The following is a 27,747-nucleotide window of genomic DNA, read 5'->3' on the forward strand; positions in this document are numbered from 1 at the left end:
AACAACAGGTCACCGATTGGCTGTCAAGAGCAGAGTGAAAGTTCATAGCATCGAGATCGAGCATCTTGTCATCTACCTCTATCCCTCTACACAACCCTCAAAAGGCGCGCAGATATCCCTGCAACAGCGCAACCCTTACATCGTCCTCTCTCCTCTCTCTCTTCGCCACACCCCACTTTTCAGATCGTGAGTGGCTCGTCTTCATTGAAACGGCGGCAATACTGACCCACAGACCATGTCGCTCACTACCGCACTCACCAAGCTGCCCCTCCCCTCCTACACCCACCCGATCGACTCGGCACCATCGGTGACCAAGCTCAACCCCTACCTTCCCCTCCCTGGGCCATCTCAGCTGTTCACCAACTCGACCTTCCTGCCGTCCCTCCCCACCCCGCCCGCCGGCTCCATCATCCACGTCCTTGGCGCGGAGTCGCTTGCCAACCCCCGCGTCGAGAAGTTCGCCGCTATCATCTCGCGATCGGCGCAGGAGGCGTATGACCATGCTCTCCTCGCGCTCAAGCTGGCCAAAGACGAGAAGGTCGTGGTCTACCACTATGTGGCGGATGTTTCGGGATCGGTCGTCGAGGCGGACATCTCGGAGTGGCTGTCTACATCTGCTCCCGACCTCAACGGATTGGCAGAGGCCACACCCGAGGACCACATTGCCAAGTCGTACGAGTCGATCAGCTTGTCCCTCCTCAAGGTGACCCGGCGGGTCCAGAAGCCCTTCTCCCACCAGGCATCGGAATCTTCCACCGTCGTCGTCAACTTCCTCCCCTACTCCATCGACGCCGAGAACGTCATCAACATATCCCTCGCATCCCCTCTTCCCGAGGACAAGCTGCGATATGTCTCGCAAAAGGCGGAAGAGGTCGTAGTGGTCGAGGGCGGAAGTGGCAAATTCGGCCAGGCCTGGTCTGGCGTCGTCGATGCGCTGGACGGACTGGCGTGCAACGTCCGATCGGTCCTGGTCGGCTCGGGCGGCGACGTCTCTGGTGCTATCAAATCAATGCAGCAGGTCGCTCGTATCGGTTCCCCCGTTACCGCCCCCTCCATCCCATCTTCCTCAATCTCCATCCCCACCCCCGAAAAGTCTTACACCACCCTTCTCTCCGACACACCCTCCCCGCTCGAGATCCTCAACGATCCCAAGCAGCTGTCGGAGAGCGAGTCGACCTCCCCGCTGTACGCCTTCGGTAAGGCCGTCGCTCTTCGCCGGGATCGGGCTCGGCTGGTCGAGCTGGCAATGGCGCTTGTCAAGGGCCAGACCAAGCCAGAGGTACACGAGGCGGTCTCTGCTTGGCTGATTGCTCGTGACGGCGCCGGAGCTGTCGCTGCAGGAAAGAAGGTTGAGAGTGTGCTCGGCGGATCTGCCGAAGAGAAGGAGATCAAGGCGCTTGGCCAGGCGGGACACTGGGAGAAGCGCGCACTCTGGATCGTCATTTCCAACTCGTGGGCGCACGACCTCGCATCATCCGGTCTCCACCACGCTCTCGCTTCCGGTCTCGACATCAACCTCCTCGTTTACGAGACCGCCCCCTCCCCCTTTTCCCCCAACGCCAAGCCCCAAGCCGGTAAGGACCGAAAGAAGGATCTCGCTCTGTACGCCCTCAATATGGGAGACGTCTACGTGTCGTCCGTCGCGGTCTACGCCGACTATGCTGGTGTCATCAACGCCATGCGCGAGGCCGAGGCATATGACGGACCTGGTCTTGTGCTCGCCTACCTCCCATGGGGTGAGCGCGAGGACGGCGAGGTCTTGTCTAGCGATGTCGACTCGGTCGAGCGCGTCGGCCCTCTCGAGAGGCTCAGGGAGACCAAGCGGGCGGTATCGGGCGGTTGGTGGCCCATGTTCCGCTGGAACCCGTCCTTGGAGGAGAGTAAGAAGTTCACACTCGACAGCCCTCACATCAAAACTGCTCTCTCCGAGTTCCTCGACCGCCAATCCCACCTCTCCCAGCTCACCCTCGCTACCCCCAAGATTGAGGCGGTCGGTACATCGGTCGGCGAGGACGTCGTTGCTGCGCGCAAGGAGAAGGCACGCAAGGCGTACGACGCGCTCGTCAACTCGCTGGACGGCCCAGGCCTCCTCGTCCTCGTCGCCTCGGACGGCGGAAACGCCGAGAAGGTCGCCAAGCGTCTTGTCGGTCGGGCAAAGATGCGTGGTGTTGCCGCCTCCATCCGTATCCTCGATGAGATCGCACAATCTATCGTCGACACCCTCGCCGCCGAGAAGAACGTCCTCATCATCACCTCTACAGCCGGTCAGGGTGAGGCGCCCCAGAACGGCCGAGAGTTCCTCAAAGCTCTCGGCAAGGTGGACGCCAACGCGGCCAAGGAGAAACTCGCCGAAACCAAGGTCACCGTCTTTGGTATGGGTGACTCCAACTACTGGCCCCGCAAGGAGGACTACATCTACTACAACAAGGCGGCCAAGGACATTTTCCCCAAAGTGATGAACCTTGGCACCGCAGAACTTCACCCCCTCGGTCTCGGAGATGACTCGGACCCGGACGGATACCTTACCGGTTACAAGCCCTTCGAGGCGGGTCTCTGGCGCGCACTCGGCGTGGACAGCGTCGAGGTGACCGAGGTGGCGGAGGAGACGGTCGCGAATGAGCACATCAAGATCGCGTCAGACTACCTGCGCGGTACCATCCTGGAAGGTCTCGAGGACAAGTCGACTGGCGCAATCGGAGCTTCCGACGCCCAGTTGACCAAGTTCCACGGGACCTACATGCAGGACGACCGGGACATCCGGGACTCGCTCAAGGCCCAGGGTCTCGAGCCCGCCTACTCATTCATGATCCGGTGCCGGATGCCCGGTGGTGTCTGCACCCCTACCCAGTGGGGTCAGATGAACCGTATCGCCGACGAGCACGGCAACTCCACCTTCAAACTCACCACCCGTCAGACCTTCCAGTTCCACGGTATCGTCAAAAAGCACCTCAAACCTGCTATGCAGGCCATCAACCGGAGTCTGCTCGACACCATCGCTGCCTGCGGTGATGTCAACCGGAACATCCAGTGCTCGGTCAACCCCCACCTCTCCCTCATCCACCAGACGGTCTACGACTTCTGTATCGCCGTCTCGGACCACCTCTTGCCCAGTACCTCGGCGTATCACGAGATCTGGCTGGACAAAAAGAAGGTCGGAGGCGATGCCGTGCAGGAGTTTGAGCCCCTCTACGGCCCGACCTACCTTCCCCGAAAGTTCAAGATCGCCGTTGCTGTCCCCCCAGACAATGCGGTCGACATTTTCACCAACGATCTTGGATTCATCGCCATCGTCGAGAATGACAAGGTCGTTGGGTACAACGTCACGGTCGGTGGTGGTATGGGTGTCACCCATTCCAACAAGAAGACGTACCCCCGTCTCGGTGACATTATCGGTTTCGTGACGGCAGAGGATGGATGCTTAGTGGCGGAGAAGATCATGTTGACACAGAGGGATAATGGGAACCGTGCCGACCGCAAGAACGCAGTAAGTCTTTACTCTTCAGTCGCGGGGACTGCGCTGACAGCCAGCGTCTGAAGTACACTGTCGACCGCATGGGCCTCAAGAACTTCGTCGCGGACGTTGAGCGCCGGATGGGCAAGCCTCTCGAGCCAGCCCGCCCCTTCACGTTCGACTCCAATCTCGACGAGTTCGGATGGATCCAGGGCCACGATGGCAAGTGGCACTTCACCATGTTCATCGAGAACGGCCGTGTCGAGGACAATGCGCGGCATCAGTTCAAGTCGGGTCTCGCCGAGATTGCCAAGGTCCACCAGGGCGACTTCCGCCTGACGGCCAACCAGCACTTGATCTTGGCGGATGTACCACAAGATCAGTTGGAGGAGATGAAGCGGTTGTTGAAGAAGTGGGGGCTGGATCAGGTGGATCACTCGGGATTGAGGTTGAGCAGTAGCTCGTGTGTCGCTCTGCCGACTTGTGGTCTGGCCATGGCCGAGGCTGAGCGGCAAGTCATCTGCTTTCGGCTTGTGGTGGAGAATTTAGCTGATGTCCAGATACCTTCCTCTCCTCGTCGACAAGGTCGAGAAGATCATGGAGGACAATGGGCTCCGCAAGGACTCGCTCATCATGCGGATGACCGGATGCCCTAACGGGTGTGCCAGACCGTGGAACGCCGAGATTGCTCTTGTCGGTAAAGCACCAGGAAGCTACCTTGTATGTCTTCCCCTTCTCTCAACCGGTCTCCATGTGGACCAAGCTAACTCTACAGATGATGCTTGGTGGCTCCCACAAGGGTGACCGACTATCCAAGCCCTTCAAATCATCCGTGACCGAGCCTGAAATCCTCGATATTCTTGGCGGCCTCATCAAGCGATACTCGGTCGAGAGGGAGGACGGAGAGCACTTTGGTGACTGGACGATCAGGAGTAAGATCATCAAGGAGACGACGCACGGGACCAACTTCTGGGAGGGGGCGCCCATATAGCTAGGCGAAGAGGGGTATTTGGGCTCAGTGTTCTTGTTGTCGGATCAAGCATGAGATAGGTTAGGAATGCATGGCATCTATTAGTCTTTGAAGAGCCGTTGTACGGACTCTGACAATCTGACCTGCCTCGAGCAAAGTCCGCTCCGCGGTCCGAGCCGTGGCTTCGGCGGCCGGTACGATCCTGTGCCCGATGGCCGAGATCTGGTAAAACCCAATCGCTCTGCCGTAACGATTGATTCGCATCCGGCTTACTCAGATCAATACCGCCCGCCGCCCTCGTGGTCCTCCCTCGGTCAGCTCAATAGAGTAGATACTCTCAGCAAGGTCATGCAAAGGGCAAAGGGGTGGCCGCCGGGTTGCTTCGCGTCCTTCTTATCAATCAACCATTCCTAAGATCAGTCATCAGCTGAAACTCCACGGAAGTCCCCCTTTATAACTACTGCTTAATCATCCACTCTTGACCGACCCACGACAATCACCCCGGGGCGCAGTATAAATACCCAAACAGCCCATGAACAACAACCCACACATGCCCCATCCACTCAGTCTCCGACTCCTCCCTGCAGTCATAGCCAACCTCGTCGCGGCCTTTGGCGTCCTCTACTCGTCTACCAACTTTCTCACCACGCAACTGAGGTCGTGTCGCAAATTTGCTATCGTCCGGCCACAAGTCGGGGGTAGCGGTGAGATCATGTCAGCTCCTGCGGTCTATAAGCGGGGCGAGGTGTACTTTCTCTCACATGGTGTGAGTACAAGCCGTGGTGTAAGATAGGAGGAGCTACAGCTGATATGGTAGGGTCCACCAAGCATGTTCGATACTCGCTCAGAACCGTACCAGGCCTGGAGGGCCTTTGGGCAGGCTGTCGAAGCTGCAAAGCCGAGGGGCCTCATCGTCGTCTCTGCACACTGGGAGAATCCATCTGACACAGCCGGTGTACAAGGTGAGCACCTAGCCCCCTACTCTATCAAGGGGAGGGCTAACTTTCCAGTCAATAATGACCCAACAAACCCCCTCATATACGACTTCTATGGCTTCCCAAAGCACTACTACCGTGAGACATTCACCTCACATGGTAGCGCCGAGATGCTCGACGACGTGGTGTCGGCTCTCGGAGCTGGCAAGGTACCGGTCGAGCAGGTATCTCGAGGGGCAGATCATGGCCTATGGGGTAAGCATCACTCTTCTACCATGAGTGCGGACCGAGCTGATCCTGTAGTCCCGCTCAAAGTGGCCTTTAATGGCAAGACAAGTATCCCTATCATTCAGGTCTCGCTACCCGGAAACTCGAGCCCAGACTCGGCAGCCAAGCTCGGCAAGGCTCTTTCTGGCCTGAGAGGGAAGGGGTACACCATCATTGGGTCAGGGCAGATCGTGCACAATCTTCGCGATGCCTGTAAGCTTCATTGCCTTCGTTTGACATGACTGGGTCCACATATATGAGATGAGTCCTGCTGACTTGCCCAGTCAGCGGCGCCCCTACACCATACACCGAGCCCTACCTGGCGGCGACCGACTCTGCTATCCACTCTTCCTCACCTGTCAAAGCAGCACTCGGCTTGTTCAAGCACGAACACTACAAGCGCGCCCACCCGACTCCAGAACACCTGCTCCCGCTCCTCGTACCCGTCGCCGCGGCGGATGAGAAGGACAAGGTGGAAGCTTTATACGTTGGGGTAGACAAGATGGGGCTGGGGTGGGGAATGTGGCGCTGGGTTCCTCAAGAACAGTAGCTGTACAGCAGGTTCTAGGGGTATTTTGGAGGATTCGAGGGATCGGGCTTTATAGTATGTATCCATAGACAGATGTCTGTAAAGGTATATCATGTTGCATGTCACGCTCTTGAGTACCATCACTGATCTTATGAACCTTGGGCCGACAGCTGGCGCCGCTGGCCGCCACAAGTGAGGCCACAACGCAAAACGTATTCGGTGTCCTAGAGGGCGCATCGCATCGATAAATCTCTAGCTATCTACCGCCCTTCCCGCCCTTCCGTCCTTTACCCCCCTTCTTGCCTTTCCCACCTCCCCCACCTCCTCCGCCGCCGCCGCCGTTCTTTGCCTCTGGCTTCTCTCCCCCATTTGCAGCCCCATTTGCAGTCTTTGGTCCGCTCTCATTCTCTCCGCTACCCTCCTCTGGCGCAGGTGACGGAGAAACAGACGGGCCGCCATTCGACTCGATGTCCGTTTCTTCCGCCGAAACCAACGGAGCGGCATCTTCAAGATTTACCGCCTCCATCCCCTCCGACAGCTCCTCTCCGCCCCCCTTCGCAGCCTCTGCAGCGCCCGCGCTCTCCTCCGCCTCTCTCCCCAGCTCGACTCGCTCGAACCCGTCTTGTAGGGGCGAGCCATTGAGCTCGATGGTAGGTGTTGTTGGCTGCTCGAGTACGGGCGACCGAGGCTGGGGGGTGACGACTGCGTCGTGGAAGTTGGAAATGGCTTCGTCGATAGTCGACGCTCTTGGAGCTTTTGACTCGACCGTGGGTGAGATGGAGGCGGGCTCAGCTTTGGATGCCGTATCAGAATCCGTGGCAGTGGATGAGGGGATGTTGACGGGGATAGCGCCGCCGCCGCTGGGCTCGTTGGCCTTGGCTCGCTGGGAAGGAGGAAGTTCCTGTGCAGGCGGAGCAGAAGACGAGTCCTTGTCCTCCACTGCTTCTGGCTCGCTGATGAGGGGAGCGCGGGCAAGGACTTCCTCTGTCCCGGTCGACGAGACCGACACAGGCATGTCCGTCCCTGCCGAGCTCGATCCGCCATTTGCAGAAGTGGGCGTTGTAGGCGAGACCACCGGGAAGACAAAGCCTCTGTGCTTATCAGCTGTCATGCTCTGGTGTATTAGGACGTATGGGCTTACCGGTCCAGCTTGCCATCTGCCTCAGGCTTGGGGCTCTTTGGTCTCACCAGAGCCGAATCGAGCGGGTATGTCGACTCCCTACTCCTCCGTCGCTCCTTACTCCCTTCCATGGGCATACTTCTTCTCCGCTCAGTAGCGTCCAGGCTGTCCTGCCGGGGAGCGGGACCGGAAGAGATGCCCTGGGTGTAGCTCATCCGGGCAATGGTTTCGGGACTAGGGGAGCGGGGCGGCTGTTCTTGGATAGGACTGCCGGGGACGGAGGACGTAAATGGGAGGGAAGCGCGTTTGAGAGGTTCCGGCCGCTTGAATGGTGCGGGGTCGGCGATGGGGACATTGGTCGGCATGGGCGGTAGGAGATGGGAGGAGATGGGTACGAGTCTGGAGGTCAGCAAAAGGTCATCAGAGGTCAAGGAAAGTGCTCACTTTCGCTCGCCCGCGACAGCCATGAGCCACCCCGGCCCCACTACCGGCAGATTCGCTTGTACCGCCTCTGCATACTCCCTGCTGACCGCTCCGCCCCGCCCCTGATCATCCCCACCGACCAGCGGCGTTGTGCACACAAAGTGCGTCGTATCAATCTCCAGCTTCTTGCTCTCCTTTGCGCCAATCTCCGACAGACAGCTCCGAAGCTGCTGCAGAAGACTTTCGGGCTGTATGGGACCAAAGTAGATATTGATCCCCGTGAGATTGTCCATCGTATGCGTCTTGACTTTAATTTTGCTCGACGCGAGCGTCCCCGCCGTCGTCTTCAGGACAAGGTGGAATGTGAATTCCTCCCCGACCTGTAGACCGCCCGTCTTCCACTCGCGCTTCTCCTTGTCCTTCTTCCCGTACTCGCCGCCTACGCGTCCTATCCGCTGCCCATTCTTCCACATCTCCAACGCCCTGAAGTCTGCGCTTCCCACATCAATCTTGTCCCAGTCCAGAACGACCGACGTCTGGGTTACGCTCCGGACTTTGAGTCTGGGCGCGGTAGGGGAAAGAGTATAGGTGTCGAGTATGGACTGCTGGAGAGCGAGGAAAGACCGTTCGGCGAGAGCCTCAGCTTCCAGGTCGCGCGAAACGGTGATGGTGAGGATAGAGCCGGGGCCGAGGGGCGGGGAATTGTGGCCGGGCGTGGGGAGTAGGAGGGAGGGGAATTCCAGTAGATGCGCGTTGGGGCCGATGAGAACGCACATCCCAGCATCTATCTTGCCTAATGTAAAGGTGACTGCGAGTCAGCTCTTGTCTTTGAGGTGGACAGCAAGGGAGGGAAGAATTGCTGTCTTTGAGGGTTCCGAGAGATGACCTACACTTCTCCGTCCTATTTTTGATCGGCTGGCGGCTGCTGCCGGCACGGGCTGAGCTTGATATTGACATGATGGCGGCAAGGTGGCTCCGTAGATGCAGAATCAAGATGAACACGAAGGGGAACAAGGCAGGTGTTGGCTCTTGGAGGTTTGAGGAATGAGGAATGTTGGCGCATTGACGCGTTTGCTTGAAACTTGCGTGTGGCGGTTAACAGCTAACCCCCTAATCGTCCTTTCTGCTTCAGTCCCCTCAAGTACAGGCTGCGCTCATCTCAAGAGGCCTTGATTTGAGCGCGTTCATGCGGCTGACGCACATCAAACACTTACTGAAGACTGACAGCATGATATCAGACACTGTCAAGATCGTTCGTGAGTCCCCCTCGCTTTGGCCGGCCGTGCTTTTTAGGCCGCAATGAGCTTTCGCACTTGGCCCTGGTCCCTGCATCCGCACCGATAGCTGACTCGAAAGTGGTCGTGGTCTCTCCTGTCGTTTTCTTCTCATCACTCGTGGTGATAGGCCTCCTCATTCGCCGGCGCGTCAACAAGCGCTCTCCTCCCCTGCTCTCCGCCCAAGCCCCGCACGCCGAGACCCTCGCAGCGGACTCCTCTGCCTCCAATGATCCCAATCCAGGGATACTCGGTCCAAGCGTCGAGCTGCCTGCACACTCCGAGAAAGTCATCTCGGTCCGTCGCCTCTCGGCCTACCCGCACATGGACGAGATCCGCCGCGTCAGCTCGGTCGTCTCCACACTGGGGGACGTGACTGCGGTGCAGCAAGAGCGGACGCGGCGGGGATCGACCGCTAGTATCTCGATTGGAGGTGGCGACGTGGCGACAACGCTCATCGTCACGGAGATGGGAGATGGGCATGTAGGTGTGGAGAGGCGACCGTCCATCCCCGAGGCCCATGATCTCCCTGCGTCGAGTTCGACCCGGACTCGAGCCGGGTCCGCCTCTACCAGCTCAGCAACCAGGGACCCTGGATCACCGCAAGACAAGCGCTTCTCGATGCACCTATCCTACATCGTCCCATCAACAAGTATGTCCCCCTCTGAGCTGATGGAGACGCTCACTACCCCTCTTCCGCCCATGTCTGCAACCCCTCATCCCCGCTCCCCGACGAAGAAGAAAGAGCGCCCCGACTCGATCGAGCTAGCTATGGCCCGATCTCCTACTCTGGTCTCCCACCACCATCCTCCACCCGCCCCACCGGCCATTCCCGTTCTCGCACCCAAAGCCGAATCGCCGCATACCGATCCCGGGCAAATCTTCAAGGGCTGGGAAGGATTCTCATCCTCTCCTCCTTCGGCGGTCTCGCGAGGTGCCGATGGCGAGCTACCGCCCAGACGGAGCAGCCTGGACGGGAAGCAGATCGCCAAGCTGGTCGCTGGAAAGACGGAGAAGGGGCCAGAAGGAGAGGTGGAAGCGGAAACGGTAGAGATTGTGCTATCCCCTGCGCGAATCGCGCTCCCCAAGTCCCCCGACCCGTGATAGGGTTTCTCTGTTGTGAGACTGGTGACACTATGTAGATATATGACCATGTACTGGTACTGCTATGCTGCACTTCAGCGTCTCTAGTCTGTCAAGTCTGTGCGGGCACTTGACGTCAGCAGGCGATCGACAACGTAAACACCCGAGACAGCCGAACGACTCAAAAAGTCCGAGAACACCAAGTCCAGCCCAAGTCTTCTTACTTTAATGTTGTCCACCATACACCTCAAAGCATGATATAGCATCCCTTCATATCTCCTCTTAGCTCATCACTGCCACGTCGCTCTCTTAGCCATCATGTCGGCCCCCACAATACGAGCGTCCTTCCCCGTCCGGCTCTGGCATCGGTATACCACCGCCCTCCGGGAAAAGCCAATACGAACGCGCATGATCTCTTCGGGGGTACTGTATGTCGTCGGGGACTTGACGGCGCAGCTGGGCATTGAGGATAAGCGGATGTTTGCACGGGCAGAGGTGGAAGATACAGAAGGCAGATACGATGTGAGCTACAGCTTGATAAGCTCGACTCGTGGGTGAGGCTGCTAACAGGCAGATACAACGGACTATGCGCATGACTGCTTGTGCGTGGGACTGTTACCGGAGCTATCGACAGCAGAGGCTAACCTATCAGATGGCATGTTAGTCTTCGCTCCCCTGGGCCACATCTGGTTAAACGCCCTCGAGCGAGTCAAATTCGCATCAAAAGTGTCGAGTGCGCTTTACCTGCTCTCTTCCCCCAAAAACGCAACGCTAATCCTGCGCAGCCGTAGCCTCAAGAGTAGCTCTCGACAGTCTACTATGGTGCCCCTTCGTGGGTGTAAGTGAGTCGCAACCACCTCCACTCTGCTCCAGATCATCTTGGCTCGCCGATGCTGACTTGACAGTGTTCCCGACTGTACAGGGCGCGCTAGAGGGTCGAAGACCTGCCGAGATCAAGCGCAAGGTCGAGATGGTTCGTCTTTCATCTATCCTACGGCATCATAAGCTGGCAAGGTACTGATAAGCTAGGTATGGTGGCCTACCTATTCGAAAGCCGTCTGCGTCTTTGGTCCAACGCAAATAGTAAACTTCTCGCTGGTACCTGTACATCTGCGGATGCTCGCCTTGCAGAGTGTCGGACTATGTAAGTCTCTTTCCCCTCCTCGGCTGCTCGCTGGCTATCCACTTTCCACCTCAAGTCGAGGCGGGCTCTTGCTGCGATAAGGAAGGAGCTGACAGTCAGGCTGGAACATCTTCCTCTCCTGGTCGAATAACCTAAACAATCGCCAACTCGCCCTCGCAGCGGCTGCTCTCGCACAAGCCGAAGCCGCCCATCTTCCCGAGAAGCAAGTAGCCAAGCTCGAAGCCGAGGTGGACAAGCGAGAGGCAAAGAAGGAGGTTTTGCACGCGGCGGGTGGGGCAAATCAGGTGGGCGTGCGGATGGGGTGGGCGTAGCCGCTACGCGCATCGGGGTAGCAGGTATCTGGGTGATGACTGCATGTATAGACAGCATAGATGGGTAAGTCTCACATCGCACGCCTGGTGTATTGCTACTGATCTGCTAACTAGCTACTGGATACAGCAGACAGCTTCAGCCGCTGGCGCGGGCATCTTGAAACTCTGGATAGGCTGACACGATACCATCCGCTGATGTATGGGGCAGAGGACTCCGCTGGGGAACTACGAGCTAGGTTCAGCTGGATCACTCTCGGTCCAGTAGGCAGGCGCCCTCTCGCTGATTCTTCTCACTCACCATGGTCCCCGGTGGGAAGTACATTCCATGCGTCAAGGCCGTCCCGGCCGGGATGGCCGCCCTGGGTGCCCGTCAGCTCATCGCCCTGTTCTCGTTTGCCCGGTCGGATGGAACCTCACCCTAGAGTGAACATGGCTCCAGCCGGGACCACAAAGCCCTTGGCCTCCTCAGCGTCCGTGACATTGTCCACCTTCGTTGACGCCCCCTATAAACCATCAGCATCGTCGCCATCATACTGTGTGCGTGATTACGACTGATAAGGGACGGTGATCCCCTACTCACAAATTGTGGCTTTGGCCAGATCACCTCTGTCTTGTCTGCAGTGGTCCTGAGGCCCTTCTTGGCAGCTGCGTTTGTCTTGAGAATCGTTACCTCCGAATCTAGTCTTGGAGCGGCCATCCTGGACTCGGTCCTGACAGATCCAGACTGAAGGTCTGCTTCTGACTTGAGAAACGCGGATGATGTCAAGGAGCCGGAGCTCCCTTATATCCCGAGTTCCACCGCCCTCATGGACAGTACTGATACCAGACCCTCGGATCAAAGGCCCCGTATCATGAAAGGACTCAGGGGACCGACCGACCCGCACAAAGGCTCACTGACCGGCCGAAAAGACCGGTGCTCTGTCCTGCTTCCAGGTCAGGGCCGCAGTGGCGTGTCATCCCTCTTTGTCTCCCTTCCAGCTCGGCCGACAGGCGCACAGGCAGGATTCGGACTAGTGTGGGCGATCATGATCTCGATCACGTACTGGTCGTACTATGTCTGCATAGTCTACTATGTCTGCATAGTCTACACAGCTACTGAATGCTGCAAACCGGCTCGGCAGGCCCAGGAAGTGACTTCTTTGTCTCGATAGGCTGCACACTGACCATTCGCTGATGGATAGGCACAAGTGCGCCACCGGGTAGCTTATAAGTCAGCGCTGATATCTACGACAGCAGAGGCGAGACTGACCATCGATCCGGGCGGGAGGTATAGGCCATGCTGCAAAGTATGTTTGGCGGGTATAGCTGCACTGCGGAACTCAGTGCCGACTCTACTCCACCGCCCCGGACATGAGCAGTACTGACCCAAGTGGAAACATGGATCCAGCGGCCACGACGAACCCCTTCGCCTCTTGGCCCTCGTCCGTCACGAATTGGATCTTCGTCCCTGGCCCCTGCTCATCAGCTTTCATACGAGAGTACATGAGCTCGGAGAGCCACAGATTATTACTAGCCGCTCAAGGGCTTGATTGACCCGAGAGGTCAGACATACGAACTCAGGTTTTGGCCAAACCACTTCTGTCTTCTCTGGCGTCACATTCAACCCCTTCTTCGCTGCCGCCTTTGTCTTGAGGATAGACACCTCGGAAGGCAGATTATCTGGTGGTTTGCCCGACATGATGACGATCTGCTCTTCGCAAGTCGCTTGAGCAAATGTCGGCCGAAAATGCTGATTTGCAGGCTTGATCATTCAAGCCACCGAGGACTGCTTTGTCCACCAGATTCCGTTGTGTTTTCAAAGGAAGTGCATGGGTGAGGATTATACACCTGACTGTGGCGGAACAGGATCGCAGCTACCATGGAGCAGAAGCAGTAGGACCCCCGTGCCAGTCTGGCTCATGTCTTCCCCACCACGACGGTCTCCTGCACCAGCGTCTTGACCAGCAGCTCCTCCATCATCGCCCCTACGTCCTTGAGCATCTGATCGATCGAGTATGCAGCTAGTGATCAGTACGTGCTTTCCAAGACTCGCACAGCTGCTTACTGAATGGCGGCTCAATCTTCCCCGCCAACCTCCCCACCACCTCCCCCCTCCGCTTAATGATCCACTTTCTGACCCTCCACATCCTTCGGCCGGTCCGTCTCCGCGATCCTGTCATATTCCACACCCATCACCCACAGCGCCGCGGCAATCACCGTGATCTCCTCCTCGGTACCGAGAAACTCGGTCCCGGGGAGGTCGATCAGCTTGTTGGAGGCTGCGGGGTTGGGGGTTTTGTTGAAGTGTTGTCGGAGAGGGGGGAGGGTGAATGTGTGAGGAAGGGATTTGGGTTGATTTGCTGTGACATCAGCTTGGCCCTTTCATCCTTGAGAGTGATTGAGAATTGAACTTACACATCGCAGCTGAAATCTATGTGCTTTCTCGGGATGATGAGCGATATTTGTGATCAGTACTTGGGTATGGCATGTGAACGTCAAGGGGTCGGCCGAGACACTACGCCGGCGGTGAAGGACGTCATAGCCTTCCTTTGTCCTACTTACAAAGGAACACCTTGCTCTAGCATATTCCGCCCAGTCCGTCCCCTTCGCTGTCCACAGGATCCCCTCGCCACCCACTTTCATCCAGGCACCACACACACCACTACCCACAATGATCGGCGTCTATCGTTCGGTACGTCCCCCTTCCTTCATCCCTTGAACTGGGCGCTGAGCTACAGGACATTCCCATCCCTGGCCCCGCGTACAGCTGTCCCCAGTGCGGTGGTCGCATGCAGACCACCACCGCACATCGGACCGGACATCTCTGCGGTATCCCCTTGTTGTCGCTGGAACCGAAACATGAGTCTCTGTGTTATGGATGCGGGTATAGGATACCTCTCTGTGAGTAGTCAGGCTGTCATGAGCATTCTTACGGATGTTGGAAGATGTAGGTGCAAGGCTGAATGATAGCGTCGGGTCGATATCGCTTCTTCCCGGGTCGGCGGAATCCGCTTGGGTGGCAGAGCGGACACCCCATGCGAGGGCGAAGTGGCGAGTGGGACCGACGCGAGCAGTACACGCATCATTTCTGGCCAGGGCGGATGAGGCGGTATAGGTATTGAGCGAGTCGAGCGAAGCGGAGAAGGGAGAAGCTGTTGTATCTGTGTGATGTATCCTGATTTGATTGAGCTTTGTCGACGAAGTCCACTGCCAAGTAGGAGAGAATAGTATATACATGCCCCTTCACCACGCGCTCATCTAGGTGTCCCCACGAATAAGGACAAAGAAAGAAAGAAGAAAACCACTGTCAGAAAGGGGAGAGGGGTACTACAGACTGGGAAGAAAAGGAAAAAGTAGTGGAGCTAGCTAAAACGCCCCTACTCTGCCTTGGTCTCCTCCTTGTCCTCCGCCTTGGGCTCCTCGCCATCCTGCTTGTTGCCCCACTCGGCGAGCACGCGGAGCGCCTCGTCCACCTTCTCCTGGAGTGCCGGAGCAGACTCGACGAGGTGCAAGAGCTCTCCGTTGTCCATCTCGAGCAGCATGCCGGTAATCTTGCCGGCGAGGTCGGGCTGGTTCTCGTGGATGAGGGGGTAGAGGACTTCGCCGAGCATCTGCTTCTGCTCGTTCGGGTTGGCACGGGCGAGGGTCTGGGCGCTGAACCGAGGGGCCTGGGCCTGGTTCTGGTCCTGGAAGCCCTGCTGGGGACGGCTGGGCATCTGACCGCGGGAAGCGGGGAGACCCTGGGGCACACCGACAGGGGAGCGACCGTTGATCTGAGGACCGTTCTGGGTGGGAGGACGAACGGGGCGGGCGCCATACTGCTGGGGAGGCATGGCGGGGTAGCCGGCCATCTGGGGAGGCATACCGTAGGGGCCCATGGGCATACCGGGCTGGGGACCGGGGTACCGGGGACGAGCCTGCATCATCTGCTGGGGCTGCTGGGCGCCGGGGTAACCCATGGGGCGCATGGGCATCATGGGCTGGCCGTATCCGGGCATGGGCGGGTAGCCGTACATGGGCTGACCCATCTGACCCATGTAGCTGGGCGGGACGCCGTACTGCATGCGCTGGTTGGCACGCTGAGCCATCTGCGACTCGAGCGCCTGGCGACGGACGTCCTTGCGCTGGGCGAGGGCGACGTAGAGGGGCTTGGTGCCGATCATCTTGCCGTTCATCTCGGAGACCGCCTTGGTCGCCTCGTCGGGGGAAGCGTAGCAGACGAAACCGAAGTTGCGAGAGACGCCCTTGTCGTCCTTCATGACCCGGCACGAGGTAATGGTACCGAAGGTCTCGAACTCGGCGCGGAGACGGTCGTCATCCCACTCATCTGTGGAGTCAGCTCAGTCCGAGTATCTAGATGATTCAACTCACCGTCAAGGTTCTTGACGTAAAGGTTGACACCGGCGCTCTTGGCGTCATTCTCCATGCGCTTCTCCTCGTGTGCCTTTTTGAGCTCCTCGTCCCGCTCGCTCCTCTTCTGCGCCCGCCCGACAAAGATCTTCTTGCCCTTGAACTCGGTGTCATTGAGCTCGTCGCAGGCCTTCTTGGCATCCTCGTGGTCGGTAAAGTTGACGAACCCGAAGCCCTTGTTGGCACCGCTCTCATCCCGACCGATAGCAGCCGAGATGATGGAACCGAAGGGGGAGAAGAGCGCCTCAAACTCCTCGTCGGTGATCTCGCCCTCGAGGTTCTTGACAAAGACGTTGGTGAACTGAGAGCGCTGCTCCTCAATCTTGCCCTGGCGCTCCTTGCGGGCGACGTGGTGGCCGACAAAGACCTTCTTGTCATTGAGCAACATGCCGTTGACGCCCTTGATGGCGGCGCTGGCAGCCTCGCCGGTGGAGTAGTGGACGAAGCTGGAGATCAGCGAAGGTTCAAGCTTGACAAATGGAGTAAACTTACGCGAATCCGCGGGACTTGCCAGCATCGTCAAGACCGACCTTGCACGAGAGGATATCGCCGAAAGCGGCGAAGGTGTCGTGGAGGGCCTATTTGTCAGCTGCTTCTCGCCGTAACTTCCAGCTAGCTCACCTTGTTGTCAATGCTCTCGTCGAGGTTCTTGATGAAGATGTTCCCCTGACCAGTCTTCCTGAGCGCCGGGTCCCGCTGGGACCACATGATGCGGCAGGGCTGGTTCTTGATGAGCGAGTAGTTGAGGTGCTCAAGCGCGCGCTCTCCGTCGGCAGCGCTGATGTAGTTGACGTAGGCGTACCCGAGCGAACGACGGGTGACGGCGTCACGGCAGACTCGGATGCTGGAGGGTCAGCTGGCTACACACCGGTGGTAATGCCTAAACTCACGAGGCGACCGGGCCGATCATGTTGAAGATCTCAAAGAGCATGGCCTCGGTGACCGAGGGGTCGAGCTCTCCGACGTAGAGGCTGGCGCCCGAGCCACTGGTGGTGGTCGGAGCGGGAGCAGCCGGGGCGGCCGGGGTGGCGGCGGGCGCAGCGGCGGCAGCACCCTCAGCAGCGGGCTTGGTCTGAGCCGGGGCCGGGGCCGGAGTGGCAGCAGCGACTTCGGTGGACATCTTGGTTGGTTTGGTTTGTTGTTACGAGTGGTTTCGTTGAGGAGGTTGGGCTCGACTCAAGCTGGTGTTCGTGTATTGGGATCGACCACGTAGGGTTTGGTTGATGGCGTTTACGTGGGTTTTTTGCAAAGGGACTGAGGTGTGAGCTGTGCTCTGCTGTATCCCTTCTGCACACTCGGCAGCTTACCTGTAAGACTACTCTCTCTCCAAAAAGCTGTCTGACTGTTACTTTGTCGGATGAAAGGTAAAAGTAACACTAGAGGAGGCGAGCTACACAAGGGAGGAAGGCAGGGCAGGCAGTCAGGCACGGGGCAGCCTCAACTTTTTATGAGGTATTCGCGTAATCCCGGATAATCCCGCGCATGTGGCAATTTAAACATGAGACGCGTCGATGTCCGTGCGTACGTTTCAGGCTAGGTAGAACGCGTCGGCGCGTCTGCTCCTGCTTTCGTACCGCAGAGCTTGGACATCCATGGCAATCCCCACAGAGCCACTCGGACTCGCCAAGAGCCCAAAGACTATTCTGCTTCGGTGCTGTGGTACACCGAGTGTACCCTCTCACACATCCTGATTCATCCCTAGATACCCCGTGTGCGGCGGATCAAAGGAAGATTGACCCAAAGGATGCACCGAAACGGGCAGGCTTGTGCCCGAACAAGCTAATGTACGACTGACGCTTGCTGCAGACCTCACATCTTTGCAATATTATGACAGGCAAGAACAAGATGGCTAGCCAGATATATACCCCACTCAGCGTCCGCTTTACCTCTGGCGTTCAGGCGGCTCGAGCAGCGCTCGAAGAAGCAGTAAGTCTACCCTCTTCAAGGCAAAGTCCCGCTGACCTTTCAGCGCCACTCCAACCCTGTTCTCATCTCTCTTGCTCGACGTCTGAACCGCGACCCCACAATTCTCCTCCTCGGCTTCCTCGCCATCCTCACCTCCATCCTTCTGCTCGACCCCGAAGGTATCGCTCCGGGCATCTCCAACGTCCTCGCCTTCCTACCAGCCATAGCTACCCTCCGCCACGTCGATAGCTCTGTCAGCCTCGCCAAGGCGGAACAGGGCAAGTTCCTCCTCGACTACTGGGTGTGTATCGGCACTAGCTTCGTCCTGGAGCAGGTGTTTAGCAATGAGGTCGTAGGCGGGCTCATACCCGTGTGGTGGTTGGTCAAAGGGATGGCTGGGGTGGCGGTATGAATGTCGATCGATACTGCTAGCATGGCCGGGAGGGCTGGTGCCCCCAAAGGCCTCACGCTCGTGAGTTAGCCGATCCTCCAAACCTTGCTACTGGAAACACATCTGATCGTGCAGAATGCCAACAAAGCCCGGTCGAACGGTGAGACCCTTCCCGAGCCTGAACCCTCCCCATCTCCCATCGCCGACTCCCTCTCCGCCCTTCTGCACGGCGCCGGCCCCTACTCCGGCGGCGAGACCACCGAGAGCCCCGTGGACACCGCCGCTTTCCTCCGGGATAACGCTGGCCCCTTCACCGTCGTCGAGCCGGCCGCCCGTCCCCCCAAGTCCAACAATCAAGGCGCGCTGAACCTGGGCAAACTCGACGAGCTCCGCCAAGATCCTTCGTCGGGCGCCCATCCGCCCCGGTCACCCGGGGACCAGCTCGACGCCTTCCTCGACTCTACCGCTACCGACCACCACACCGCTCACACCCGCCCCGACCACCATGCCGCGCGCAACAACGGTCCGGAATCGGACGAGGACTGGTCGGAGCGCCGCGACCCAATTGACGGCGAGGCGTACCCGGACGATGCACTTAGTCCCGCCTTCATCCTTGACGGGAGCCTCGCGGAGCAGGAGCACGTCCCGCTCGTCCGCCTTCCGCATCATGCGGATGCGCTGGATGGTGGGCCGCAGGCCAAAGACAAAGGTGGCGAGGCGGCAAAGGGGCGGGAGAGGCGGATGACGCTAGACGACCTGATTGCGCTCGAGGATAGCGGTCATTAGGGCTGACTCTGCGCACGGAGCCAGCAGCGCCCAGACTGGCGCATGCGTGTGCTTGGCTGCTTATACCTAAATGCACCCGATGTACGATCTGACTTTACTGACCACCCCTGATACTTTGACCTTCCTTTGACCCTGATGTTCCTTTCTGGCTGATATGGCCTCAATACAGCACATCCCGCAAGCTCCGTTTCGCAGTCACGTCTCGAACAGACCTGCAGCTCCATCTATCCCTGCAATCTCGTGGTAGATGCCATCCGACAAGTCTGAGAAGGACGGCAGCAAGGATAAAGGCGGTGATCGGAAGAGCGGCAAGGATGGAAAGGGCGGAAGAGATCAGAGGGGCGGCAAAGATGAGAAAGGCGGGAAGGGGCAGAGCAGCAAACAGTCAGCCGCTGAGATCCGCGCGGAAGAGTACGACGCGTTTGTCAAGGCCTGTGTAAGCACCATATCCTCCATCCTCCCCCTCCTACAGTGTCTCGTCGCAACACTGGATGATCCCCCCTACTGACGCATCAGGTCACATCCCACGCCGCCTGGCTCTCCGCCCCTCTCCTCACCATCTCCCCCTCCATCTCAATCTCCATCCCCCACTTCGCCACCCTCCTCCTACTCCTCCTGACGCTCCTCCTCCTCCTCTCGCCCGCATCCTGGATACCCCACATCGCCGCGCCCATCACCCTCCTCATACCCCTCCAGAACACCCTTCGGTGTATCGGCGCGGCGCACGATAAGCGCAAGGGCGGGAGCGGTGGGTCCGGCGATGTGGTGCAGTGGGTGATCATTTGGATTGGGTGGGTGGGGCTCGGATGGGTGGGGGAGATGGTCAGGTGTTTCAGACCCGGGTGGAGGGGGGTGTGGGAGATTGGGAGGGTGGGTGCGGGGATTGTATTGGCGGGGCCGTGGTTTGGGAAGGCGGCACTGGTACGTAATCATCGGGCGTGTCAGGTCTCGTACGAGGAGAGAGAGGTCGAGCTGATCTGCAGGTGCCCGGAAAGCCCAGTTCCAAGCTCGCCGAGGCGGAGAAGAGGGAAGCGGGTGAAGCTGCGAAAGCTGAACAAGCGAGCAAGAAGGGAGATCCGAGTAAGAAGGATGGTAAATGGGAGGCGAAAGACGAGGACAAGGCAAAGGCAGACGCGAAGAAGAGAGCTGAGAGGAAGGCAAAGGCGAAGAAGGAGCAGAAGGAAGATGGGGCATGATGATAGTTTTGCATGAGTGGGTATCGCGATGACTTGATTATACTTATATATACGCTGTACGCCTAACTATGATATGATAATGATATGAAATGTTTAATAGATATGGTGATCTCTAGCTAGATATCTGGTGTTGATAGGTATTGGATACTAAATATTGTTGATGATAGGTGTTGATGCTCGGTAGCCAGGTTGGCGAGATGCGTGAGGGATGCGGGGCAGGGCTGCTTCAGATGCTACTGTCAACATCAGCTCGGTCCAGTGAGAGTATGTTTGAACCGTCAATGATTGATCTCACCGGAATTAGGCCTTGCCGAACTTGTCCGACAACTGAGTTTTGAGGTCGCGGACCTTCTGATCATACGCGACGGTCTGCAGACCTTTCGGTCCGTCTGCGTCTGTTGGCCATCAGCTCCTGGTCCAAGTGTATCACCCGTCCGAGGAGCTTTATACTCACCCTTGATGACCGCAGTGAACCGGGTAAGTTCCTTGCGCAGATGTTTGAGAGCCGGGCACGGGGCGAGGAAGTCAAGCATCGCCGCGCTGAGAGCCATAGCCTCGCGGCTCTAAACGCATCAGCACCGGACTCGATGACGTAGTAGATGGGCAAGCTAATACTCACCACTCCGTTGATCGTGCTGCTCTTCTCCCGATACCTCTGTTGCGCCCTCTGGTTCTGCGGGCCCCGCTTCTCGGAGTCCCGACCAGCCTGGGCGCGCTTCCGCTTTGTCGCCGCAGTCGGCGCGGGGCTTCCTTCGTACTCTCCGTCGTCGTCCCCTTCCGGCGAAGCAGAGGAGGCGGGCGCATCGAACGAGGGAGGTGGGGTGGGAGTGTAGATCGGGTTACGCCGCCTTCGCACGCTCCGGGGCGGAGTCGGGGAGGGGGTGGGCGCCATGGCCGCGTTGATCTTTTCGGGTGACGAGGAAGTGGTCCGCCTCTGTCGACCTTCGGCGACGGTCGGGGTGAACGCACCGGTCGATCTGCCGGGCTTCGCGCTGGGTGTGGCTGAGGGTGTAGGGAGGGCGACCCTTATGGCAGATCGAGCGGGCGCGGGAGGTGCGGTGTCGCATCCGGTCTTCGGAGTGGCGGAGGGCTTGACCGGCGAGTAGGGACTCGGCCGAGTTTTGAGACCCCTGAGTATGGTCTATTGCGTCAGCCTGTATCTCTGGCTTATCGATAAGGGGTATGGCATACCTTTCGAGCGGGACCAGGGGCTGTCTGACCCTGTGGAACCGCCGCTCCGCCTCCCTCGACCTTCAGGAGTGGAGTTGCTGCCCGCTCGATGATGATAGCAGCTTGTCGAAGCGAGGTCTGCGTGGACTTGGGCACGAGCTCGGGCAGATACTCCTCTTCACTGTCCGATTCGGAGGCGGTATCCACGTCGTCCAGCGATGACTCAACCATAGATGCGGTTGGAGGAATCGGGCCGCGTGTGGTGGGTAGGACGGCAGATAACTGGGTATAGCTCCCATTGAGTGTAGTAGCCGTGGTGGTGGACCAAGTCGATACGGGGGAGGGAGACGAGTGAAGGACTCGCGGATCGATACAGTCAAAAACTGAGAATTGTCGATCGGTTGGCTCTTTGATGGAGGCGGATGAGGAGGTCGCCAGGGTGAGACGGTCGTGGGCAGCTATGTGATCAGCATAAGGATATTTGACGTCTTGGGATAATGACTTGAGCGAGGGTGGCTTACACGATGTGCTTGGTCTGACGTGGATCACGCTCCGATATTGATTCAAGATGTCCCTGTCAGCCGGTGTGAGGGGCGAAGAGTCGCAGCTATACCGTCAGTCAGGGTCTGATAGGGATCGATAAGGGATCCAGGGTAGGACTCACGGTTGAAGCGGGAGGAAAAGCATTTTGGGCGATGGGCGGGCGGGGTGTCGCACTGACGCATCAGCGGCTTTCCACCCGTACGTCATTCGGGGTATCAGGGAGTAAACTTACAGGTAAAAGCTACAAAGCAGAGATCGAAGGGCAAGATGGGTGGATAAGAGGTAGCCCAGTTATCAAAGAAAGTGAATGAGGCGAGGGGGTCAGAGCAGAGCTGGCGAATTATATCCCCTCCTCTCTGCTTCTCATCTACCCTCCAGCTCCCCCACCTCTCATCTCCAGCATCTTCCATCTCCCGCCCAGATGTCAAACTTCAACACCCCAAATCTCTCGCCCTCAGTCCCGGACCGCTGTCAGCCGCTCCAGATCGGCGCTAAATCGGCAGGCACGGTAGATGGAGCGCGGCAGGCTACACATGCTGTCTGCAGACATGCCTCATCGGGGAATGACTTGCACCCTCCCTTTCCTGTGTAAGTTCAGCACAAGCGCATGTCAGTGTACAGATCCTGATGGGAACTGATGGTTGTTTGATGGGACCTGAAGCTTGGAGATAGATTAGTCGTTTTGTTGTTTGTCCGCGGACGGAGCTTATCTGTCGGAGACGTGCCTTGTCAGCACGGCATAACGTTAACTGTGGGGTGCCAAAGGGATGGATCTTGTGTGCGACTGAGATTGATTGTGTGTCGATGACTGATGGGGACAGGAATGAGGAACAAGGAACAAGGAACGAGGAACGATCAAGAGGACAATCTTCGAAAAAGAGGTGAGGCGCTACCGAAGGTGAAACAAGGGCCCTCGTAAGGCAACCGTTTCATCTCACTTGCCTCTTTTGGCATTGTCTTAGCACCATTGAGCTGTTGCTGCTCCGAATGCAAGAGCACCCTGAGAGCAGTGATGCTTCTGCAGAATCAATGGTTGGTCGGCCTCTATAGAATGGTGCTGCTTCTGAAGGCGCACGAGGTGATGCATACAGTCGCGGACTGATAAGATTACAGCTGTGCGTGCTAGATGACGTTTCAGATTGAGAATTAGGGTTTAGCTCGCGCGCGCTCAGATAGCTATGACTTTGATCATCATCAACAGCTTTTCCACCATCTAAGCTTTGACCTGCGTTCCGATCATATCGCTCAGTCACAGGAGATCACCGACTGCACCAAGACCATGTCAGCCAGGCGGCCAAATCTTGCGCTCAGCGAGGCCGGTAGAGAAGACGCGAGGGATACCGCGGTGTAAGCTTGGCAAATCCTCTTGAATGCGCTCATGTTGACGACTTGATCACAGCTGACACTCTCAGCCCAGACCATGCTATCAAGGCGTCTCCTCACTCCTCGACTGCTACCGGCAGCCAACCTCGAGAGGGCCCTCCACGCTCCGCATCGCCTGCGTCCTCCATCTCGCACCTCTCCCCCACCACCCAGACGCGATTTGACCTCCCAAACCTCCCAGCGGCCCGACAGTCCGCGTCGAGCCTCATGGACGCGATATTTGGCGGTCCAGCTCCCCCCGGGCCCTCCGCTGGTCATGATGCACCGGCAGCATCGCGACCCTCCCCCGCCGGACCCACACAGCCCTCCAACAGCCCAATTCGCGCCCCTCCCCCTCCAGGGCCGACAGTCCTGTTCAAGCGGAAGCCGAAGAAGAGCGTGTCGCGCACACCATCGAGCCGCTCTCATCAGAGCAATGCGGATACGGAGAGCTGGGACGTGCTGAGTGATGCGGACTCGAGGCTGAACGAGGAGGCAGGGGAAGGGGAAAGGGACGAGGTGGTAGCTGAGCTACAGAAGAAGGTGGATCGACGGTGAGCTCTGGGGCACGTACCTGTGTGCGTAGCGGATGAGCTGACGATGCTAGCAAGTCACAGCTTCCTCAGCTGGAGACGGAGCTGGCGCAGCTGGAAGCTCAGATCAAGGCGGCAGAAGAGAGATTGGCGAGAGTGCAGGTCGCTCAGAAGGCTGAAGGGGGACGGACGTGATGAGGCGGCAAGAACTCTCGTACCTAGCGTCTGCACTGAGCGTAAGTAAAACCTTTGTATCTGGCAGCTTGGTCCCTCAGTACGAAGTGAGAACAAGCTAATCTATCAGGAAGCGTAGGCCGCAGCTGCGACTGATCGTCTTCGTGGACCCGGCGAAGCTCGAAACCTGTTGTACATTGTATGCACAGTGGTCACCCCTTACTCAGGATGCTCACACATGCATCATGCATATCATAGTCGCGTCCCTCCTGACCTCCTCACACTCTTCTCAAAGGTAAGTCACCATCCTTTCAATCTTCCTAGCTGTCACATGCTGATGGGACTAGCTGCATGATGCGTGCCCTTGTCCCCAAATTACAACCGAGTCCATACTCACATAGCGCGACAAACAAGATGAGGTGGATCTTACCGCTCCTCATGGCACTACCCGCCGCCTTCGCCGCTGCAAGCTCCAGCTCCAGCGCCGCCTCCGCCGATGACTCCAGCAACACCGCCGGAACCTCCAGCTCCAAGGGCATCGTCCCCTTCTTGCAGACCATGCAAGCAGCCCAAGTCGCCTCCATGTCGTGCCTCATTACCCTGGTAAACATGACTCAGACCCCCATCGGGACTTGCCTCGGCATCAACAAGCTAGCGCCGCTGCTCATCCCTGGAGGCACGACGGGCGCCAACGCCTCGGCCGACTTCTCAGCGGGGCTCGACGGGTACTTGGCGCAAGTGTGCAAGGGGACGCAATGTACGGCCGATGAGATCAGTACGGCCCAAGCGGAGCTGGGACGGGACTGCCAGGGCCAGAGCGGGGGCGGACTTATTCCGGCTGTGCAGGCCATGTTGACGAATTATGGGTCGAGCTACAAGACTCTGGCGTGTTCGATCTTCTAGTGAGTCACGGAGCTAGTGATGCCTGGTAGCCTGGGCGAAGGGGCGGAGAAGAAGCTAATGGCACTAGTAATGGGACGCAAGACAACTGCGTCACCGAGGCGATCAGCAGTAACAAGGCCGCCAACTCCCCGACGTTTTTCATGGACCTTGTGTCGGGCAATAATCTGCAGCAGTACACTGATACAGTCTTCAAGTCTGCGAAGTGTAGCGGATGTATGCATGAGCTGTACAAGGCCGCGTGAGTGCTTCAACCCGTCCCTCCTGTTGCCCTTTTCCCTCTCTTCCACTGGCGTCCAAGATGGAATCAGTCACTGATGCCCCAGCGTCTTCCTCATACCCAATACCCGCAGTCAATCCATCACATCGGAGCTCGGCAATCACCTCAAGAACGACTGCGGCGGGGGCGATACCCCGAACTGGTCTAATGTGATGGACCAGCAGATCCCCGACGCGCTGACCGTCAAGCAGAATACAGCCGCAGGTGGGGGCCAGGTGACCGGCGCGGCGAGAGTCCACGGGACAGCGGGGATGGGAGAGGTGGTCAGGGCGGGGATGGTTGTCTTGGTAGGCCTGGGGTTGGTAGGGGTGGGTCTGTAAGCGACAACGGTAGATCATAGCAGGATGTAAGCGTAAACGAGCTGTATTGTACTTTGACGGCAGAGGCAGCTTCTCGCTTGTACTCTGTGTCAGTGCTCCCGTGCCGCGAGAAGCCGCAGATGTTTTAGATGGGCGATAGCAGGACAGGTGAGCCGATCCTACCTAAGCGGAGCAAGTCGTGAAGTACTGTACATTTGAGCCTGCTACGAGGTCATACAAGCCCGCCCCAGCCTCCAAGACCGGCAAAAACGCTTCCTAACGATACAATCAGTCCCTAAGCTGTCAGCGTTGCATCTATGGCGTTCATAGGCAGTCTCAGGGGCGAAGATATCCACAGCGGAGAGGTGTGTGTCGCTCCCGTCCATCCTCGCCTTCCAGAACACTCTTTCGCGGCCTCGACATGCACCCGCGCATACTCTCCTCGGCCCTCTGACGCGAGGCTGTTCACGAGACGGTGGACAGCCCGGGAGACTTGATCAGAATAGCAAGTGGTACTCACGCCCCAAGTAACAGCCCCGATCCCCACCCTCCCCACGACTTTCCAAACCAAGCTGACCGCCACATGCAGCAGAACCACCAGACCCCAGACCACCCAGAGATACTCGCTTTGCTGGTGCGCCGGCCGCGGTGGCCGGGAGAGAGCGTCGATGAGCCCAGCCTTGTCTCCGGGCATGGGGAAGGGGGTGTGGCGATAGATGGGGTACGAGTTGAAGTAGTACGCCGAGAGGATGAGGGTGAGGCCGAGGTTGAGGAGCAGGGTGTCGAGTCGCCAGAGGAGGTGGAAGGGGAAAGGAATGTTCTGAGGTGTCAGCTGGTGCTACGGCGACAATAACCTGATCACAAGCTCACTGGAAAGGGCTGTCCGATGACCTGTTCGAGATCTACTTGTAAGCTTTGGATCGGCCACGCAGGAGGCTCCAGAGCTCACCTCTCCTAGCTCTCATTCTCTCGAGTATCTCCACCCTCCTCTCCAATTCCGCCTCATCCATCTCCCCCTCCGAACCCTCCGACATGACCTCCTCCATTCCCTCCCTACCATCCTCCTCTAATCCCAAACCGATAACCTTCCCCTCCTCGGGCCGCATGACGTCCTCATAGAGCGCCAGCTGGTCCCACCCCTGCACGATGCCCCATGCTGCTTCGGCCGCAGACCAGCCGAGGCCGAGGTAGTAGGACGAGTGGAAGCCTGAAGTAGGGGAGGGGCGGATCATGGGGAGCGTAGCGAGGCGGAGGAGCTCGTGCAGGATAGTATGTATGATGGTGGATCTACATGATCAGCGCGGATGACGCGAGAACAATGAGGAGGACATACGCGAGCGTCACAAGTCTGGGGGACAGAGGGAGCCAAGACACCACGACCCATACCGGAACTCGGAGAGCTTGGACCGTCACTGATGCGAAGAGACCGGTGAGGAACGGCCACGGGAGGATCGCATGGGGGTATGACTGTCCGCCTTCTCGTTCACGACGACTTGGTGGCCTGCCGTCAGCTTCAAATCGCAACAAGGACTTACCAAGCGTATGTGACGAGCAGGACAAGACCGATGAAGACCAACATCGTAAAGACTGGTACGAGGAGGTACATTCTGCTCATATATCTCCAGGTCACTGCTGGTCAGCCCGGAGTCATCATCTTCGCAAGCGACTTACCGTCAATGATAGGCTCATACACCTCCTCTACCTCATACGGTTCCAGCTCATCCTCATCCTCCTCGTCCCGCCAATCCGGTACAGCCTGCGACTCTTTCGCAGTGTGCAATGGCGGAGAAACCAAGGCACTTGCACTGCTGGAGCTGCTAGTCACACCGTAGCTTGTCTGTCGCTGCCGCTGGTCCTGGAGGTCGTGTAGGCGTTGCTCCTCCTCGATCTGCCTGAGGTGTGGGATGGAGGGGGACCACTGGTCTGGCCGGGCAGAGTGCTGTGAGGCGGCTTGTTGCTGCTGCTGCTGACGATTGGAGTTTATCGCCGCGCTGATGACTGTATGTGCGCCCATCGTACTGAGCTGCTGTGTTTTGTGTTATGCTATGTCATCAAGAACAAGTAGAGAAGCAATATCAACCCCTTTGTAGTTGTCGCTGAGCGACTTTTGGCTCACAGAAGTCACTCTCGCTCTCGGCATGATCTAAAAGGAGGGGATCGATTACGCAGCGCGAGGTGACGAGGACAAAGAGCGCGTGGGTGGAGGCAAAGGTCACTCGACCATTTCATTCTTCTACTTTGTCTTCAGGTACTCAACAGCGGAGACTTGCCTTGATATACTAACACGATGGTCAGCTAACGTTATCTGTCCG

The 27,747-nt window shown here is 58.1% G+C and overlaps 15 protein-coding genes across 15 annotated transcripts; 8 read left to right on the forward strand and 7 right to left on the reverse strand.

The window, feature by feature from the left end:
* Positions 1–235: 235 nt before the first annotated feature.
* MKK02DRAFT_34699 (uncharacterized protein) lies at positions 236–4,442 on the forward strand (the record flags this gene model as incomplete). The annotated part of the gene is made up of 4 exons (XM_053088995.1): positions 236–3,484; positions 3,529–3,962; positions 4,012–4,171; positions 4,227–4,442. 4 exons carry the CDS (start codon positions 236–238, stop codon positions 4,440–4,442), a joined length of 4,059 nt encoding a protein of 1,352 aa, XP_052943836.1.
* A 691-nt stretch (positions 4,443–5,133) lies between these two features.
* Positions 5,134–6,173, forward strand: MKK02DRAFT_17941 (Extradiol ring-cleavage dioxygenase, class III enzyme, subunit B; the record flags this gene model as incomplete). The annotated part of the gene is made up of 5 exons (XM_053085863.1): positions 5,134–5,187; positions 5,239–5,383; positions 5,432–5,611; positions 5,660–5,836; positions 5,908–6,173. 5 exons carry the CDS (start codon positions 5,134–5,136, stop codon positions 6,171–6,173), a joined length of 822 nt encoding a protein of 273 aa, XP_052943837.1.
* A 667-nt stretch (positions 6,174–6,840) lies between these two features.
* MKK02DRAFT_11574 (uncharacterized protein) lies at positions 6,841–8,501 on the reverse strand (the record flags this gene model as incomplete). Its single annotated transcript, XM_053085514.1, has 4 exons — positions 6,841–7,243; positions 7,294–7,396; positions 7,460–7,671; positions 7,717–8,501. Coding segments are annotated over 4 exons (1,503 nt in total), but the record flags the coding sequence as incomplete, so codon positions are not given.
* A 422-nt stretch (positions 8,502–8,923) lies between these two features.
* MKK02DRAFT_38733 (uncharacterized protein) lies at positions 8,924–10,073 on the forward strand (the record flags this gene model as incomplete). The annotated part of the gene is made up of 2 exons (XM_053090250.1): positions 8,924–8,951; positions 9,052–10,073. 2 exons carry the CDS (start codon positions 8,924–8,926, stop codon positions 10,071–10,073), a joined length of 1,050 nt encoding a protein of 349 aa, XP_052943839.1.
* Positions 10,074–10,370: 297 nt separating this feature from the next.
* Positions 10,371–11,507, forward strand: MKK02DRAFT_38734 (uncharacterized protein; the record flags this gene model as incomplete). Its single annotated transcript, XM_053090251.1, has 6 exons — positions 10,371–10,574; positions 10,627–10,654; positions 10,705–10,785; positions 10,958–11,025; positions 11,082–11,196; positions 11,296–11,507. The coding sequence occupies 6 exons, from the start codon at positions 10,371–10,373 to the stop codon at positions 11,505–11,507; spliced, it is 708 nt and encodes a 235-aa protein (XP_052943840.1).
* Positions 11,508–11,621: 114 nt separating this feature from the next.
* Positions 11,622–12,204, reverse strand: MKK02DRAFT_38735 (uncharacterized protein; the record flags this gene model as incomplete). Its single annotated transcript, XM_053090252.1, has 4 exons — positions 11,622–11,732; positions 11,806–11,866; positions 11,925–12,010; positions 12,088–12,204. The coding sequence occupies 4 exons, from the start codon at positions 12,202–12,204 to the stop codon at positions 11,622–11,624; spliced, it is 375 nt and encodes a 124-aa protein (XP_052943841.1).
* A 395-nt stretch (positions 12,205–12,599) lies between these two features.
* Positions 12,600–13,185, reverse strand: MKK02DRAFT_38736 (uncharacterized protein; the record flags this gene model as incomplete). The annotated part of the gene is made up of 4 exons (XM_053090253.1): positions 12,600–12,710; positions 12,757–12,817; positions 12,873–12,961; positions 13,060–13,185. The coding sequence occupies 4 exons, from the start codon at positions 13,183–13,185 to the stop codon at positions 12,600–12,602; spliced, it is 387 nt and encodes a 128-aa protein (XP_052943842.1).
* A 218-nt stretch (positions 13,186–13,403) lies between these two features.
* On the reverse strand, positions 13,404–14,308 carry MKK02DRAFT_38737 (uncharacterized protein; the record flags this gene model as incomplete). Its single annotated transcript, XM_053090254.1, has 5 exons — positions 13,404–13,507; positions 13,552–13,634; positions 13,687–13,846; positions 14,049–14,064; positions 14,252–14,308. The coding sequence occupies 5 exons, from the start codon at positions 14,306–14,308 to the stop codon at positions 13,404–13,406; spliced, it is 420 nt and encodes a 139-aa protein (XP_052943843.1).
* Positions 14,309–14,863: 555 nt separating this feature from the next.
* On the reverse strand, positions 14,864–17,016 carry MKK02DRAFT_18128 (polyadenylate-binding protein; the record flags this gene model as incomplete). The annotated part of the gene is made up of 5 exons (XM_053085897.1): positions 14,864–15,813; positions 15,858–16,342; positions 16,389–16,474; positions 16,518–16,740; positions 16,787–17,016. The coding sequence occupies 5 exons, from the start codon at positions 17,014–17,016 to the stop codon at positions 14,864–14,866; spliced, it is 1,974 nt and encodes a 657-aa protein (XP_052943844.1).
* A 725-nt stretch (positions 17,017–17,741) lies between these two features.
* MKK02DRAFT_38739 (uncharacterized protein) lies at positions 17,742–18,978 on the forward strand (the record flags this gene model as incomplete). The annotated part of the gene is made up of 4 exons (XM_053090255.1): positions 17,742–17,822; positions 17,866–18,179; positions 18,234–18,273; positions 18,328–18,978. The coding sequence occupies 4 exons, from the start codon at positions 17,742–17,744 to the stop codon at positions 18,976–18,978; spliced, it is 1,086 nt and encodes a 361-aa protein (XP_052943845.1).
* A 247-nt stretch (positions 18,979–19,225) lies between these two features.
* On the forward strand, positions 19,226–20,174 carry MKK02DRAFT_38740 (uncharacterized protein; the record flags this gene model as incomplete). Its single annotated transcript, XM_053090256.1, has 3 exons — positions 19,226–19,414; positions 19,495–19,899; positions 19,962–20,174. The coding sequence occupies 3 exons, from the start codon at positions 19,226–19,228 to the stop codon at positions 20,172–20,174; spliced, it is 807 nt and encodes a 268-aa protein (XP_052943846.1).
* A 300-nt stretch (positions 20,175–20,474) lies between these two features.
* Positions 20,475–22,297, reverse strand: MKK02DRAFT_28775 (uncharacterized protein; the record flags this gene model as incomplete). The annotated part of the gene is made up of 7 exons (XM_053087642.1): positions 20,475–20,569; positions 20,629–20,737; positions 20,794–21,315; positions 21,366–21,802; positions 21,866–21,951; positions 22,009–22,060; positions 22,120–22,297. 7 exons carry the CDS (start codon positions 22,295–22,297, stop codon positions 20,475–20,477), a joined length of 1,479 nt encoding a protein of 492 aa, XP_052943847.1.
* An 869-nt stretch (positions 22,298–23,166) lies between these two features.
* Positions 23,167–23,977, forward strand: MKK02DRAFT_38742 (uncharacterized protein; the record flags this gene model as incomplete). Its single annotated transcript, XM_053090257.1, has 3 exons — positions 23,167–23,234; positions 23,300–23,803; positions 23,857–23,977. The coding sequence occupies 3 exons, from the start codon at positions 23,167–23,169 to the stop codon at positions 23,975–23,977; spliced, it is 693 nt and encodes a 230-aa protein (XP_052943848.1).
* A 393-nt stretch (positions 23,978–24,370) lies between these two features.
* Positions 24,371–25,456, forward strand: MKK02DRAFT_38743 (uncharacterized protein; the record flags this gene model as incomplete). The annotated part of the gene is made up of 3 exons (XM_053090258.1): positions 24,371–24,858; positions 24,927–25,097; positions 25,183–25,456. 3 exons carry the CDS (start codon positions 24,371–24,373, stop codon positions 25,454–25,456), a joined length of 933 nt encoding a protein of 310 aa, XP_052943849.1.
* Positions 25,457–25,667: 211 nt separating this feature from the next.
* MKK02DRAFT_38744 (uncharacterized protein) lies at positions 25,668–27,449 on the reverse strand (the record flags this gene model as incomplete). Its single annotated transcript, XM_053090259.1, has 7 exons — positions 25,668–25,730; positions 25,956–26,255; positions 26,306–26,337; positions 26,385–26,722; positions 26,769–26,936; positions 26,971–27,064; positions 27,107–27,449. The coding sequence occupies 7 exons, from the start codon at positions 27,447–27,449 to the stop codon at positions 25,668–25,670; spliced, it is 1,338 nt and encodes a 445-aa protein (XP_052943850.1).
* Positions 27,450–27,747: the final 298 nt, after the last annotated feature.

Source organism: Dioszegia hungarica, assembly GCF_025882075.1.
Source record: "Dioszegia hungarica strain PDD-24b-2 chromosome Unknown MKK02contig_16, whole genome shotgun sequence".
Classification (NCBI taxonomy): domain Eukaryota; kingdom Fungi; phylum Basidiomycota; class Tremellomycetes; order Tremellales; family Bulleribasidiaceae; genus Dioszegia; species Dioszegia hungarica.